At 39.6% G+C, this 17,684-nt stretch overlaps 1 protein-coding gene across 7 annotated transcripts in view; it reads left to right on the top strand.

The window, feature by feature from the left end:
• iqsec2b (IQ motif and Sec7 domain ArfGEF 2b) overlaps positions 1-17,684 on the top strand; it is a 398,254-nt gene that overhangs the window by 363,810 nt on the left and 16,760 nt on the right. For all 7 annotated transcript variants that reach the window (XM_051933790.1, XM_028813376.2, XM_028813377.2 and 4 more), the window contains 5 exons: positions 4,429-4,587; positions 6,952-7,074; positions 13,051-13,217; positions 13,875-14,014; positions 16,876-17,001. In XM_051933790.1, the coding sequence (XP_051789750.1) occupies positions 4,429-4,587; positions 6,952-7,074; positions 13,051-13,217; positions 13,875-14,014; positions 16,876-17,001 (715 nt within the window). The remainder of the gene's footprint in view (positions 1-4,428; positions 4,588-6,951; positions 7,075-13,050; positions 13,218-13,874; positions 14,015-16,875; positions 17,002-17,684) is intronic.

Genomic DNA, 17,684 nt, shown 5'->3' with positions numbered 1-17,684 from the left:
CATCTTCACTGTAGGCATGATGTTACATGAGCTGTATTAATTTTACAGCTGCAGCGACTGAACCTGAAATCACTGGAGGCAGTGGCAGAAAAGACGATGATGGCAAAATTAGAGGCCATTGTGACTAATACTGCCTATCCTGACGGCACTGCTTTGTTCTGCAGCAGCAGCTCTAGTCACAGCCTGATTCCACCCTGGAGAATAATAGGTACAACTGGGGCAGTTATTTTGCTTGCAGACATCTGACTATGCAATCCCTCCCCCCTTTGTCCTAACGTATTGGCACAAGGACAATATTTCTATCTGTCTCTCTTTATGAGTTTTCATTTTGACCAAAAACTTGTATTGAGAATATGAGCCTAGAAAACATTTTTCTTTCAGCCTTTATTGCTGATCAAGTTATTTTTTAAATTAATGGTTTCCTGTATTTCATCTTGTAATATGTGGCATCCAAAACAACTCAAATGCAATGAATCATGGTGGTGTTGGTAGCATCATTGTACAGTGACATTTCTCTTTAGTAGATAATGGAAAAGATCCAAATTGAAAGAAAACTGTCCATGCAAATTGTACACAGATACTTTGAGGAAATCTAGATGGAAATAATAATAAAAAAAAAGTAAGCTGATGCTGAAATTCACACTTCCCCAAGAAAACAATATAAAGTACACGGCCAACTTTATAATGGCATGGTTTGAGTAGAAAAGGCAAATATACTAGACTGGCCAGTTAACGTCTTAACTTTACTCTGATTAAGAATCTGTGACAGAATGTGAAACTTGCAAAATCATTTCAAAAAACCTGGAGCAGACCTGCCACAAAGAAATGAATGAAATATCTCCAGACAGCATATAATAAATAAAATGTGAAAGACCTATTGTAGTAAAGCCCCTCCACTAAAAAATTAATATGAGACATCCGTATATATGTATCTAAACAGCAGATTTTTCTTTTTTTTTTAATGTACTTGCAGATGGCTGACACGTTTGGTGAATTGTCTAGCGTTCATGCCTTACACCTCTAGAGTGCCCAGCCTAAGTTCTGTCTGTATGAAGTTTGCATGCTGACTTTGTATCTGTGTGTTTTTTTCTCAGGGACTCCACTTTCCTCTCAAAAATGTGTGTGTTCTCCTAAGTTCACTGAAAATTTATCCATGTAACTGTTTTGAAAACTGATATCTGCTCACATATACATATCATTCTAAAAATATTCATTTTACAATTCAATAAATATATGTATTGGATTTTGCTACATGTCAGATCAAATTTATATACAGTAATCCCTCCTCCATCGCTGGGGTTGCGTTCCAGAGCCACCCACGAAATAAGAAAATCCGCGAAGTAGAAACCATATGTTTATATGGTTATTTTTATATTGTCATGCTTGGGTCACAGATTTGCGCAGAAACACAGGAGGTTGTAGAGAGACAGGAACGTTATTCAAACACTGCAAACAAACATTTGTCTCTTTTTCAAAAGTTTAAACTGTGCTCCATGACAAGACAGAGATGACAGTTCTGTCTCACAATTAAAAGAATGCAAACATATCTTCCTCTTCAAAGGAGTGCGCGTCAGGAGCACAGAATGTCACATAGATAGAGAAAAGCAAACAAATCAATAGGGCTGTTTGGCTTTTAAGTATGCGAAGCACCGCGGCACAAAGCTGTTGAAGGCGGCAGCACACACCCCCTCTGTCAGGAGCAGAGAGAGAGAGAGAGACAGATTAAAACAAACAGTCAAAAATCAATACGTGCCCTTCGAGCTTTTAAGTATGCGAAGCACCGTGCAGCATGTCGTTTCAGGAAGCAGCTGCACAAAAGATAGCAACGTGAAGATAATCTTTCAGCATTTTTAGACGAGCGTCCGTATCGTCTAGGTGTGCGAACAGCCCCCCTGCTCAATCCCCCTACGTCAGGATCAGAGAAAGTCAGCGCAAGAGAGAGATAGAGAAAAGTAAGCAATCTAGCTTCTCAGCCATCTGCCAATAGCGTCCCTTGTATGAAATCAACTGGGCAAACTAACTGAGGAAGCATGTACAAGAAATTAAAAGACCCATTGTCCGCAGAAATCCGCGAACCAGCAAAAAATCCGCGATATATATTTAAATATGCTTACATATAAAATCCGCGATGGAGTGAAGCCGCGAAAGGCGAAGCGCGATATAGCGAGGGATCACTGTACTTTTGTTTGCTACTTTATGAAAACTCCATTACTCACAAAATGTAATCACAAAGTGTATTTTTTGCTACCTTTATAGAAGTATACTTGTGTCAAAGCACCATTCCAGCCATGCAGGAAGTCACTATCTGACAATTTCTCTGTTTGTTAAATGGGTTCTCTGTGATAATCTCTTGTTTTATTGTTGTGGTTTTAAGTAGAGGAAGGCAACCGCTACAGGGATGATGGGCCATGTCTGTGCTTCCATCTTTAAAATTCTTTACCTTTCATTTAATGCTGATAACACCCAAGCATGTGTCTCCAGACTTGCACTGAAATTTTGTGTGAATTTCTTCATAGTTAATTTTGTTATAGCATACTATGTAAACATATATTTGTCATCCATTTTCTCATAGTGAACTGTGAAGAGTTAATGTTACTATTTTGTTTACGTGTATATATAGAACTACTGCACATTTCTGTATAATCAGCCATTTCTTGGTAATTGAATATGAAACATTTTGGTTTGAGCATGTGAATTTCCGCTCAGTCATATCTAGTCAAAAATATGAACGTAAAACTTTTAAGGGGGAAAGATTTTGTAACTCTGGAGTACTTCTCAATGGCATTGTCTCAGGTACAAAAATATATCAGAGTGCAATCATTGGCCATCTAGGGGATGTAGGAAAACGGAAAACAAAAGGGCCTGATATCTTGTGGAGTGCCTGGAAAGTGCAAATAAGCTGTGGTGTGAGTGATCCATCCATTCATTTTCAAACCTGCTTAATCCAATTCAGGGTCACAGTTTGCTTTACACTAGCCTAGCAGCACTGGACACAAGCCAACAATCAACTAAAACTAGAATCACGCACAGAAAGGTTGATGTTGTCATTTATATTAATACTAGACAAAGAGCCCATTTCGACAACATAAGATGAAACGGGTATGAGTGGAATAGTAATAAGTATAAGCACCACAAACCTGATATAGGTGTATTGAATGAATGCGTAATTGAATCAGAATGCGTAATTAGGCCTCAAGCTGTAGTCGAAATCGCCTTTCAGGCCTCTAGAGCTTTAATCGAAGTCGCCTTTCTCTTTGAATTTTTTGCGGCTGTAAATCCGCCGCCTGCCGCGATATTGAGGTTGGATGTCAGTCGAAGTCGCCTTTCTCTTTGAATTTTTGCGGCCGTAAATCCGCCGCCTGCCACGATGTCGGTCTCGTAAGGTTTTTTGGGCAGCTGCGCAGAAGGCGACTGCGCATTTGGCTTCGGACGTGCGCAGAAGGCAACTGCGCATTTGGCTTCGGACGTGCGCAGAAGGCAACTGCGCATTTGGCTTCGGACGTGCGTAGAAGGCAACTGCGCATTTGGCTTCGGACGGACGTGAGTGAGTGAGTGAGTGAGTGAGTGAGTGAGTGAGTGAGTGAGTGAGTGAGTGAGTGAGTGAGTGAGTGAGTGAGTGAGTGAGTGAGTGAGTGAGGAGGTTGGCGAATTATGTATTAAGATTCCATCTAGCCAGCCTTCTCCTTATATTGATGGTAGCTATAATAAACCTCAATGGCAAAAGACACAGGATAGAACTTCACCTTGGGTAGAATTCCAGCCTATTGCAGGCCACACAGGATATGTTGCGGGACTGTGAACGAAGTCAGATTCATTTTAGTGTGGTTCTAACATAGACCATAGAATAACAGTGACTTTCAAATAAATATTGCTGAGGGCCTTCCTAAACCCCAAAAGAAAAGAGATCATAGTGTATTTAAAAGAGATTACAGTAGGAAAACAAACCTCCTCATTGGAAACTAACTGTGGTGTAGACAGATAGGAGATTATCACTATAAGTAATGTATGCTGAAACCCTATGCCTCTGTACCACAGTTGTCTATCCATTGTTGTCTCCTCACAAGTTCACACTGTGTCAGTTTATACTTAATGCTAACTGAGGTAGAACCCTTCTTAATGTTTTATTGTCCTTTGCAGAGTCAAAATAACTAATGGTCTGTCTCTTGTAGCTCTTGTGAGCACTTTAATACACATTCCACTTTGAATGTCTTTTTATTGGCACAATAATTTTGGGAGATCTAAAATTGTTCATAAAACATTTCTTAGTGTGTGACTTTACCTGTTTTTATTTCTGTTGAACCCATCTTTTCCAGAATTTGACTGAATCTGCGTATTTGTCTGTAGTATCCATCCTAGTTAAGATCCCTATCTTCGTAATGATTCCTAAATAGTTTCTTTCTATCTGATTTTTTTCTCTTTGTTCAACAGAAAGCCAGAAAAGGGAATCCAGTATCTAATAGAACGTGGCTTTGTTTCGGACACTCCTGTGGGCATTGCACGCTTCATTTTGGAACGGAAGGGACTTAGCCGGCAAATGATTGGGGAGTTCCTTGGCAGCCGACAGCAGTTTAATAAGGATGTCCTAGAGTGAGTACCAAACATACTACCGTTAATATGAAAAAAGTACTGATTATAGTGTCAGAGGGATTGGTTTCGCCCCACTTCTTAAACCTAATTTAGACACAGAGGTAAAGGACCTTTCTCTTGTTATAAAGATATTCAGTTATATACAGTATTGTACTTAAATTGAACAGCAAGAGTCAAGTAGGAGAGTAATCAAACCTTTAATAAGTAAAACTGCAACAAATAATGGCACGGTGAAACTAAATAATTGTCGACTACACTTTCTATTACAGGTGACATCTAGCCTCGTTCTTCCCACCTTCCATTTAATCGTCTTTCTGTTTCCTCCTCTCTTCCTTCCAGTACCTAGCCACCTCTCCTACTTGTCAGATGGATGTCATCATTTTACTCCCTTCTCTACATAGTTCTGGATTGGTTCCTAAGTTCGGAAAAAATATTAAAATCTCAGTTGCACAAACTACACTGATATATAGTTTACCCTGTTAGCACTGCACTTCCAAGATTTAATATCCTCCTTAAGACCCCTCACCTTTAAGCAGCTTATCTGCAGTAACTTCCTCCTGAAGAAAATTCCCACTTTCCATCTAACAGTTAGGAGACATGGCTTACAACTGAGGGCATTACTACTTGGGTTATGACCACAGCCTCTGCATTGATAAGCAGTCAATGACCAGAGCACATCAGGAAAATTATTCAGACTTGCTATCATAGCAAAGTCAAAACTTGTTGTATATTGAAGAAAATGTTTTTCTTCATTCCACTGGCAGAATGTTTGAGAAATGCTATATAAATATGATTACAAAGCACAAACCCCACCATTGGTTTGTTTTTAATATGCTACAGTTTTTTGACAGTTTTGTTCAAATTCATAAATTAGGGAAGTTCATATATGTATGATGTGATCTGAGCAATATGTCTGTCATAAGATTACCTCTGATGATACTCTGCACTGCTTTTCACAATGTTGTGTTTGAAAGTAACTTTGGGTGGTATATGGTAGACAGCTTAGTAAGAAATGTTAAATGCTTCGTTCAGTGTCAGCATTGGTCTTCATCTTACAATTGCCTTGTTAGAAAATATACAACTCTACCTCTTTGCTGCACTGAAAAAGTTTTCATCCTCTTACTTTAGGCCCATTACTATTTTTTTGTTGGGTCAGCCCTCCTACATATTGTTTGACCTTGCATTTGATGTTGCAAGTAATTTCCCCTTATTAAATTAACATTATATACATGTGTGTAGACTGTAGCTGGCCTCAGACACAAATTATACCCAAGGAAGAATAGTATCAAAAGAGAGGTTTTATTAACAAAAAGTTAATTATAAGTGATTGTAAAAAAAGACCACATATGGGTAAAAATAATAAACATCTAAACCTTTGCGGCATAACTACAAACAGTAGAAGTCATGTGACGACTGGTCAGCTTACCCAAAGTATGTAACAAGCACTTCCCTCAATACCTTTTCAAACAGTTCTCTGCATCAGCTATTCTGGACTCGCTACTTTCCACAGAAAGAGCTTCTCAGTGCCTTGTTCTGATTGGATGGTGCTTTTATGCCACTGTTTTCCACCATTTTAACATATTTACTTTAGAGACTACTTAATAGACCATACTGCTGCCCAGTAGGCCCCCATTACTGGCATATGGTGGTGCTAGCTGAATAACATTCAAATTCATCAAGTCCACTTGCTTTTCCAGCACTATGGCCACAACTGATTTTATGTGATCGCCATCCTGAGCATGAGATGAAGGAGGTCTTGGTGTTTCCTTGTGTTCAGTTCCAAGTAACATTCTTCATCCTACTACCAATTTACATATGCAACTTTCTAGTGCTCTTTTGAAAGCCATTTTTCCTTAGACATCATATTACTGTACCAGAAATTTTTCATTGTGTGTGATTAAGAGATAAGATTTTGTTATTATGTTTGCTGGGTTCTTATATTTTATTATTTTGCATGTTTTGATTCCCATTTGACCTCATTACCTTCTTGTCATCAAGTCCAAACATCTAGAATGTCAAAGTTCAATCCACAACCTGATGGTAGTTGTGCACTGTACTAATAGCACTAATAGTGCAACTACTAATTGTCAAACGTAGACCATACCTTGAAAGCTCTAAATTCTTACCTTGTCAAAAGTGAATTGTCTAAATATAAGCTTCAAATGTCAGAAGAGGAGACAAATTATTACTGTTCCATCACTACTGAGTAAAATATATCCAAAGAATATTTGGAAATGTAGGTAAAACAGTGTAAATGCATTTGTACATATACCCATCTTTGACCGTCTGAAGGAAAAAGGTAAATCTAACAGAGAGTGTTCCCACAAAAGAGCCCACCTCCTTAAAATGTGTTTTTATCCCCAGCTGTGTTGTTGATGAGATGGATTTTTCTGGCATGGATCTGGACGATGCACTTCGAAAGTTCCAGGCTCAAATTCGAGTCCAGGGTGAAGCTCAGAAAGTGGAAAGGCTTATCGAAGCCTTTAGGTCAGTCATCGTGTTTCTATATCTTGCAGTCTGTTTTGGATGTGTGAATTTAGAAGTACAATGCTGAAAGTAAAGCTTACATTGTCTGTGCTTACATGTGCTTTAATAACCCATTTATTCACCGAAACTTGTTTTCTAAAATGCCTTGGAAAATCTTATTCCAGTTAGAGAAACTGGGTTATTGGTCTCATTATTAATGTTAACAATACATTTTGATTTAGTTTTAGTCTCAGTCTTCTGACTAAATTGCACTTTACTGTTAGTCAAATTTTAGTCATTTAATTATTTTTTGTTTTAGTCTAGTTTTAGTTGACAAAAAGTAATTCAATTTTAGTCGAGAAAAAGTAAATCATTTGTAGTTGACTAAATGTAAAAGTAAATTAGTCAGTCAAAATCGGATGGATATTTTGTTTAACATATGAATATGTACAGAATATACTGTACTTCTAAACTATTATATTAACCTGTACAATAATGAGCCAAACCACATGTAGTGTTTGTTAAACATAAAATGAAGAGGAGGTATAGAAAGGATTTACTCCAAAGATCTTGTTAGATAAAAGCAGCTGTGGTCTGTCATCACAGTTTTCTGGCCTTCAACATGCGTTAGTTACATTGCTATAAGATTTTACCCAAAAAAAAAAAATATATATATATATATATATATAGTTTCATTGTCTTTCAAAGTTTCATTGACTTGATGATATACTCTGATTGAAAGGTGTTCCTTTAATTTTTTTGAGCAGTGTATATATATATATATATATATATATATATATATATATATATATATATATATATATATATATATATATATATATATATACTGCTCAAAAAAATTAAAGGAACACTTTTTAATCAGAGTATATCATCAAGTCAATGAAACTTCTGGGATATTGATCTGGTCAGTTAAGTAGCAGAGGGGGTTGTTAATCAGTTTCAGCTGCTTTGGTGTTCATGAAATTAACAACAGGTGCATTAGAGGGGCAACAATGAGACGACCCCCAAAACAGGAATGGTTTAACAGGTGGAGGCCACTGACATTTTTCTCTCCTCATCTTTTCTGACTGTTCTTTCACTAGTTTTGCATTTGGCTATGGTCAGTGTCACTACTAGTAGCATGAAGCGATACCTGGACCCTACAGAGTTTGCACAGGTAGTCCAGCTTCTCCAGGATGGCACATCAATACATGCCATTGCCAGAAGGTTTGCTGTGTCTCCCAGCACAGTCTCAAGGGCATGGAGGAGATTCCGGGAGACAGGCAGTTACTCTAGAAGAGCTGGACAGGGCCGTAGAAGGTACTTAACCCATCAGCAGGACCAGTATCTGCTCCTTTAGGCAAGGGACAGGATAAGCACTGCCAGAGCCCTACAAAATGACCTTCAGCAGGCCACTGGTGTGAATGTATCTGACCACATAATCAGAAACAGACTTCATGAGGGTGGCCTGAGGGCCCGACGTCCTCTAGTGGGCACTGTGCTCAATGCCCAGCACATTGGAGCTCGATTGGCATTTGCCATAGAATACTAGAATTGGCAGGTCCACCACTGGTGCCCTGTGCTTTTCACAGATGAGAGCAGGTTCACCCTGAGCACATGCGACAGACGTGAATGGGTCTGGAGAAGCCGTGAAGAATGTTATGCTGCCTATAACATCATTCAGCATGACTGGTTTGGTGGTGGGTCAGTGATGGTCTGGGGAGGCGTATCCATGGAGGGACACACAGACCTCTACAGGCTAGATAACAGCACCTTGACTGCCATTAGGTATTGGGATGAAATCCTTGGACCCGTTGTCAGACCCTGTGCCAGTGCAATGTGTCCTGGGTTCTTCCTGGTACACAACAATGCCCAGCCTCATGTGGCGAGAGTATGCAGGCAGTTCCTGGAGGATGAAGGAATTGATACCATTGACTGGCCCCCACGCTCGCCTGACCTAAATCCAATAGAACACCTCTGGGACATTATGTTTCGGTCCATCCAACACCATCAGGCTGCACCTCAGACTGTCCAAGAGCTCAGTGATGCCCTGGTCCAGATCTGGGAGGAGATCCCCCAGGACACCATCCGTTGTCTCATTAGGAGCATGCCTCCCCCCTGATGTTGTCAGGCATGCATACAAGCACATGGGGGCCATACAAACTACTGAGTACAATTTGGAGTTGCTGCAATGAAATTTCTGCAAAATGGACTAGTCTGCTGCATCATTTTTTCACTTTGATTTTAGGGGTGTCTTTGAATTCAGCATGCTGTAGGTTGATAATTTTCATTTCCGTCAAACAATGTGGCATCCTTTCGTTCCCAACACATTACCCACTCCATATCAGTAGAGATATCCAGCACGACTTTTTCCCATTGAGATCTGTTGTGTTTTCAAAGTGTTCCTTTAATTTTCACACACAAAGAGTCCCGGGTTCAAATAAAGGAGTGCTTATTCATTACACTTCCACAAAGTAACAAAAAGCGCACAAACACAGGTTATCTCTCTCTCCAAAATACCTCTCTTCTTCTCACCGTACTTGCCTTCTCCAGTCGAGTGTTGCTCTGTGTTCTTCCAGCTCTGACTCGCCTGGATAAGGGAGTGCGGTCCCTTTTATTGAGGACCCAGGAGCACTTCTGGTGCCAGGGCCATTGCCCAAAGTACTTCTGGGTAATATGGAAGTCCCGTATTTTGAGAAGCGCATATCCCTGCAGCGCCCCCTTACAGCATGCATGGACCCCAGCAGGGCTGAGCTGCCAAACTACAACTCCCGGCATTCCCTGCTGAATGGGTACCATTATGAATGGTTGCTGCCATCTAGCATCTGGGGGGAATAGAAAGTCCCTAGTGACCTCTTCCACTTCCGGTGAGCTGTCCATCCATCTAGTCTGGCAATCTCTTCCGGGTCTGGACCCTTTCTCTTCCCTGGCCAGGATGCCTGTCTGCCTTCCAGGAGCCTCCCGTCCGGTAAGGAACCATCCTGTCTTCTGGCTGCAATGCCGGTCCAGCCCATGTACTATCTACAAACTACATGCTAAACAGTTAACATCAGAGGCTGAGCGCATCTGATTGTACTTTCCAAGCTGTACGAATCTGTTTCTTTGCAGTTCGTAAAGGGATAAAACTGGCAATAACAAAATCCTATTTGTGTTTGTGTACTGGCTTTTTATTCACGCTAAAATTCTTGAACACACAGCATTGTCAGACATGACTTCTGCTGTTTTTCTTTTCGACATGTGTTGATATGGTGCTGTATCAACACCACTGAAAGCCTTTTTCATATTAAGTTTTTACTCGCTTTTTTCACATATTATTTTGCCATCTAAAGTTATTTGCATATTTGCGGTCATGTAAGAGTAAAGAACCGACCTTACTATCAGTGCGACAGCACACCGAAAATAAACCGACACACCTGATGGATTAGAATTAGCAGGGTGAACAAGAGCCAGAGGTAATAGTATTGGCAAATCGCCACCTAGATAACGTTACATACCTTGGCATGAATCTCAGGATGGCGTGACTCTAGATACCTGTTCTGGTTTGTGATGTTCTTTCCAATGAGCTTCATTCCACATGGCTTACACTGGGTTTTATTTTCAATTGTATTGTTGTAATTAAAGTTGGATCATGTTGGATGATATAGCAGAGTAGAGTGGAGCAGGATTCTGGCTGTGATGATTTCCAGATAGCGCCCTAAACTAGTGTTATCCTGTTACATGCGTGCATAAAAGTTTTTAAAATTGCACCACTGCATTCAAGCTTGTTATTTGCTGGTGGGCCGTGTCATGTGTATTGGACATGTGCAAAGAGCTTCACATCACTCATTGTCCAGTTGTCTGTAACATCTTCATTTTGTTTATTTTTTGCTAATGATTTTAAAAGCACTCATGCTAGTTTTCGTCATTAAAGGCGCATGCTTATTTAGTTTTGGTTCCATTCTCATCACAGACAAAATTTAGTTAACGAGTATTTTTCATCTTAGTTTTTATCAACAAAATTAACCCTGATTGGTCTCTGGTTACCGGAGTAAATTTCTCCAGGACTAACCTGGTTATCTGGCAAGGTAAACCCTTAACCGAGTTAAACATTTTGTAGTCTGCGCATGATCATTGCGCTCTGTTTGCCCATGCATGCTTTCAGCAGCCATATGTAGAAGCATCAACAACATAAATTTCCTGAGCCATATGCTCGGGAGATTGCATTATTTTTTGTCCTGTTTCAAATAATCTATCTGAATATTTCAGACATTACTAAATTTATGTTAATGAGCTGAATGTACAGTGCACAATCTTGGGAGTAGTGTCGTGACGTAACACATTAAAAGTAATGTGCGTTACGTAGTCTGATTACTTTTTAAAGTAAAAAGTAACCTAATACTTTTTTTAGGTAACCAATAATTATTTTATTGGAGGAAAAATACTAGTGCTTTTGTGATTCCAGAAGCACTGGGGGTAAGGCAAAAAGCTCATCACGTCGCTCCTTTGCATGGCTCAACCACACAGCCAAGCTGAAAAAAGTGTGCCGCATGCAATCCAGTAACTGAAGCATATTAATAAAGTGTCAGTTTAATTTTAATCCAGCTATTTTCTATAAATATGTTGAAACAGTTTGATTGGGTGACACAGTGTTTGTTGAGTGTTCCTACCACGAATCATTAGTGGTTCAGATTGAGGATGTAAAAAGGGGATGCATGTTATTTATAACTTCACTGCATATGAAGTCTAAATGTATTTGTAAAACACAAGAAAATTATTACAGGCTTCATGCTTGTTTTCAAATACACAGTGGCCGATGATGTTATTTAACTCTTTTTTTGTACATTTTAATGATGTTGGAGGATTTTTCAAAGAAAAACTCTCAAAGTATACTTGCCCATGTAACATGGTCTTTTAAGAAACCAGGTTTCTTCCTGAACTGAGTTAATCACATTCTCTGGGTTTTGTGTGTGTAAATGTACTTGTTGATTGTAGTGTCTGTTACATTTAAATAGCGTAGCATATGAAAGACTTCACTTTAAATTTGTTTTAATTGTGTCTAACAATGGCATTGTGTCTAACAAATTGATCTCTGGGATGGCAGGATAAGGCCTTGGATTTCAAACCCTGAGGTTGTGGGTTTAAATCCTGCCACTGACACTGTGTGAGCCTGACACCTGCCTGTGCTCCAATTGGAAAAAGAAAAAGAAATGTAACCAATTGTATTTCAAATGTTGTAAGTCATTTTGGATAAAGGCATCAGCCAAATAAATACTGTAAATGTAAATGTAACATCTAGTTGGATTAAGCTGCTTTAAGACAGTGTACACAAAGTGTGAACACTAGAGGACATGCTTCACAAGCTATATGTATGTAGTACCAGTGTGTTGCACCGTGTTAGCCATTATGGATGTAGTGAGAAGTCAAGCAAAATGACACATTTAATTGGCTAACTAAAAAGATTACAATATGCAAGCTTTCAAGGCAACTCAGCCCCCTTCTTCAGGCAAGATGTAATTACAAGCTATATGTATAAAAGAACATTTGAAAGTGCTATAACAAACTGGCCATTTGGAAAGCGTTGTGTGAAAATATTATTAAAGTCACTATTCCCAATTAAAAATAAAATTTCCTCCAAATTAGAATAGCACCTTTGTTAAATTAAAATTTCATATGTTCTATGCTGAACGTACAGTAGTATAATTCTAAAACCCATGTAACTTGAGCAGTTCTTTTTGAGGTCCGTGAAAAATAATTAAATAAGGCCAATTCATATTCTATCTTTCTCTTTGCCAAGCTAATTTATTTCTATATAATCTTTCATATGGTGATGGATATAGTTTTCATCTCCACTCATCTGTCTCCTGGGGTAACCCTAGAATTAACCATTGAGTCTTTCATGTATTGTGCTAATCACTTTAGTTGTGAATATTAAACTGAGAGTCATGTTTTGCAGTCATGCTGAAGTTTGCCTTCTGTTATAAATATGTTCATAATATTTTTGTTTCTTATTCTTTACAGCCAAAGGTATTGTGTGTGCAACCAAGCACTGGTTCGGCAGTTTCAAAATCCAGATACCATCTTTATTTTGGCATTTGCCATAATTCTGCTCAACACGGATATGTATAGTCCCAGCGTGAAGCCAGAAAGAAAAATGAAGCTAGATGACTTTATCAAGAACTTGCGAGGTAAGAAAGCCTCACAAACAATCTTGGAATCTGCCATATCTGCCACACTGGGCTGTTTATTATTTTATTCATTAAACTAGACGTTTTAGAAAAACTTTGAATATGATTTATTTTCTCTTGGCTTTAATGTTGGCTGCTTTTTGTGCAATAAAAAAAAACAGGCCAACAACTTTGAGAAGTTGCAATTAGCATAAGTAAATGTTCCACATCAGCTTGAACTGCTGATCTCAGAAAGTCACACTTCCATCTCCATCACTGTCTTTGTTATAGTTTCGGGAGTTGAAGGAAAATGATATTCACAAAAACTTTCCGGTAAGAAGTAGGCTTTTGACGTTAAGGAAGTGCGTAATGTTTACAGCTCTCTTTGTATACAAATTTACCATTTCAGACCTTCATAAGTACATTAATTTTGTTAGAGTGCCTTCAGAGATAATATTTAAACTCCTTTCGTCTTCCCTAAGACAGCCACTTTGGTTTGTGTCTTACAAAGTTTTATGCTTTTATTTGACTCACAACGTAACATGGGGGGCAAAGATTATTTGATACCTGATTTTATACTAAAAATAAAAGAGTATTGTTTTCTTCCAGACTTTTTTTATGCCTTTTAAGCACTGCCACATTTTTAATTGACTTTTTCTTTTTCTATAACTGCGTTAGGCGTTGATAATGGGCAGGACATTCCAAGGGACCTCCTAGTGGGGATCTATCAACGCATTCAGAAATGGGAGCTACGGACAAACGATGACCATGTCTCACAGGTTCAGGCTGTTGAACGGGTCATTGTGGGAAAGAAGCCTGTAAGTCCCGACTTATTCAGAGTAAATTCTTTATATCTTGGAGAATGTTGAATGAAACAGTAGTGATGTGAGAATGAAACACAATAAATATCAATGGAATATTATAAAGAACCCATGACACTACATAACCTTTTCACTGTTTTTCAGTTGCAGACTTCATTTATGTTATTTTAGACAGTTGAGGCAGTTGTGTAGTTTGACATTCCCAGTGAATTGGTCCGGTCTGCTACTCAATTTGACAAATTCAAACACGTCTCATTTGTCTTAAGTCATTGGGGGAAGACTTTTGTGGGCCCAGGACTGGACCATCAATGAGCACTCAAATGGAAGTACAGTGCATACAACGTGACCACAAAGAAAGAAAAATCACTGGTGTTTTGGACCACATAAATAAGAAGACAGGCTCATCTGTCTGATGTCTTGCATTTGTCTTACTATGGCAGAATTGAAAAAAGAAAATGAACAATCCAAAACTGTAGCTGAATTCACCATTCCTGGAAAGCTTTCAGCTTTCATACAGGCATAGACAGTGTCCGGCAGCATGTTAATTGGCTGTCAGCATACAGTGCATCCGGAAAGTATTCACAGCGCATCACTTTTTCCACATTTTGTTATGTTACAGCCTTATTCCAAAATGGATTAAATTCATGTTTTTCCTCAGAATGCTACACACAACACCCCATAATGACAACATGAAAAAAGTTTACTTGAGGTTTTTGCAAATTTATTAAAAATAAAAAAACTGAGAAATCACATGTACTTATATAAGTATTCACAGCCTTTGCTCAATACTTTGTTGATGCACCTTTGGCAGCAATTACAGCCTCAAGTCTTTTTGAATATGATGCCACAAGCTTGGCACACCTATCCTTGGCCAGTTTTGCCCATTCCTCTTTGCAGCACCTCTCAAGCACCATCAAGTTGGATGGGTAGCGTCAGTGCACAGCCATTTTAAGATCTCTCCAGAGATGTTCAATCGGATTCAAGTCTGGCCTCTGGCTGGGCCACTCAAGGACATTCACAGAGTTGTCCTGAAGCCACTCCTTTGATATCTTGGCTGTGTGCTTAGGGTTGTTGTCCTGCTGAAAGATGAACCGTCGCCTCAGTCTGAGGTCAAGAGCGCTCTGGAGCAGGTTTTCATCCTGGATGTCTCTGTACATTGCTGCAGTCATCTTTCCCTTTATCCTGACTAGTCTCCCAGTCCCTGCCGCTGAAAAACATCCCCACAGCATGATGCTGCCAACACCATGCTTCACTGTAGGGATGGTATTGGCCTGGTGATGAGCGGTACCTGGTTTCCTCCAAACGTGACGCCTGGCATTCACACCAAAGAGTTCAATCTTTGTCTCATCAGACCAGAGAATTTTCTTTCTCATGGTCTGAGAGTCCTTCAGGTCCCTTTTGGCAAACTCCAGGCGGGCTGCCATGTACCTTTTACTAAGGAGTGGCTTCTGTCTGGCCACTGTACCATACAGGCCTGATTGGTGGATTGCTGCAGAGATGGTTGTCCTTCTGGAAGATTCTCCTCTCTCCACAGGTGACCTCTGGAGCTCTGACAGAGTGACCATCGGGGTCTTGGTCACCTCCCTGACTAAGGCCCTTCTCCCCCGAGAAGTTTAGTCTAGATGGCCGGCCAGCTCTAGGAAGAGTCCTGGTGGTTTTGAACTTCTTCCACTTACGGATGATGGAGGCCACTGTGCTCATTGGGACCTTCAAAGCAGCAGAAATTTTTCTGTAACCTTCCCCAGATTTGTGCCTCGAGACAATCCTGTCTCGGAGGTCTACAGACAATTCCTTTGACTTCATGCTTGGTTTGTGCTCTGACATGAACTGTCAACAGTGGGACCTTATATAGACAGGTGTGTGCCTTTCCAAATCATGTCCAATCAACTGAATTTACCACAGGTGGACTCCAATTAAGCTGCAGAAACATCTCAAGTATGATCAGGGGAAGCAGGATGCACCTGAGCTCAATTTTGAGCTTCATGGCAAAGGCTGTGAATACTTATGTACATGTGCTTTCTCAGTTTTTTTATTTTTAATAAATTTGCAAAAATCTCAATTAAACTTTTTTCACGTTGTCATTATGGGGTGTTGTGTGTAGAATTCTGAGGAAAAAAATGAATTTAATCCATTTTGGAATAAGGCTGTAACATAACAAAATGTGGAAGAAGTGATGCGCTGTGAATACTTTCCGGATGCACTGTATGGCAAACTCACAACACTTTGAAAATTTGAAACTGCGCCAAAAAGTTTTCGCGGCGTTGTGTAATTTGTTATCTCCTGCGAGATGTAATCTGACATCCTCAGGGAGACAAATTTCAGCAACCACTGTTGTTAAGTATGATATCCCCTTCAACTAGAAATCATGTAATGTACCACCAGGTTAACAGAGATTCACATTTCGGAGATTGCAAGGGAAATATTAAAGAATAAGTTTGATATTTTTTAATTTAAAAGTCTGGTTTCACAATTGTAGCATTCATTCACTTGCCACAAGCACTATATTACATTGAACTGTATTTAGTAGTTTTATTTAAACAATTGTCTTTCCATAAACAAATGAACAAAAATGAAAACAACAGATGTGTATAGTGAAAGTTGTGAGGTAAAACAAGTTGGTGCTAATTAAAATAAAGTTTGACTGATGTTATTGAATGAAGGCAGAATTTGAAGCAAATTTAAGAGAATGGACAGGTAAATGTCTAGAGGGTAACTGAGATGAAAGCAAAGGCAAGCAAAAGTATGATTTTTCTCTTACATACTTGCTGCTTAGTGACCTTCTCCAAAATTCATCTTCTTTCTTAAATGGGGCTATTGCATTGCTGAGCTTTTACCTTCCTTTGTTTCTCCTTTCCCAGGTATTATCATTGCCTCATCGTAGACTTGTGTGCTGCTGCCAGCTGTATGAGGTCCCTGACCCCAACCGCCCACAGAGGACAGGTGTACACCAGCGGGAAGTTTTCCTCTTCAATGACTTACTTGTAGTAAGAAACTCTATGGTTATTAGTATGATGCAAATCAGTTATCAAGCGCCATATACAGCATATATTATAACACTATTTAATACAGGGAGATTCACTCAAAAGAGGCCCTGAATATTCTGTAATAACTCTCGCTAGGACGAAGCATCTGAACAAAACAACGTGCAATGTGCTCCTCACTATATGGAGCTTCGAACAAGCCGGGATGCCCCTGCGTCGGAGCGATGAGGTAGGTGCCAGACAGCCATTGCGACATTTAACCTCTGTTTGCAACTTCTGGGTGCATGACACCCATACCCCTTCACTCAGTCATTCGACTTCTCATCAGGATGGTGGTGTACAGTATTGAGTAGCGCGTGTTCATGGTGCGAACCTATTGGGTCACCAATTTGTTTAAGCGATGTCAGAATCAACTGGATGATCGTGAGTTAACGGAAGGTTACTTCCAGCAAGATGGAGCAACATGTCACACATCGGCAAGGAGCATGGCAGAAATTGAGTCCTTCTTCGACAACAGGGTAATTTCAAAGGGGCTTTAGTCACCATGGTCGCCAGACCACCACCAGACTTCTTCCTTTGGGGTATGCTCAAAGGAAAAGTCTATCGGAACAAGCCTTGTACTGTGGAAAATCTGAAGGAAAACATCCAATGTGAAATTACCGCTATTCCCCCGAGACACTTGCCGA

This window comes from Erpetoichthys calabaricus, chromosome 11 (assembly GCF_900747795.2).
Source record: "Erpetoichthys calabaricus chromosome 11, fErpCal1.3, whole genome shotgun sequence".
NCBI lineage: Eukaryota > Metazoa > Chordata > Cladistia > Polypteriformes > Polypteridae > Erpetoichthys > Erpetoichthys calabaricus.
The sequence above is the reverse complement of the archived record's forward strand: the minus strand, read 5'-3'. Positions and strand labels throughout refer to the sequence as shown.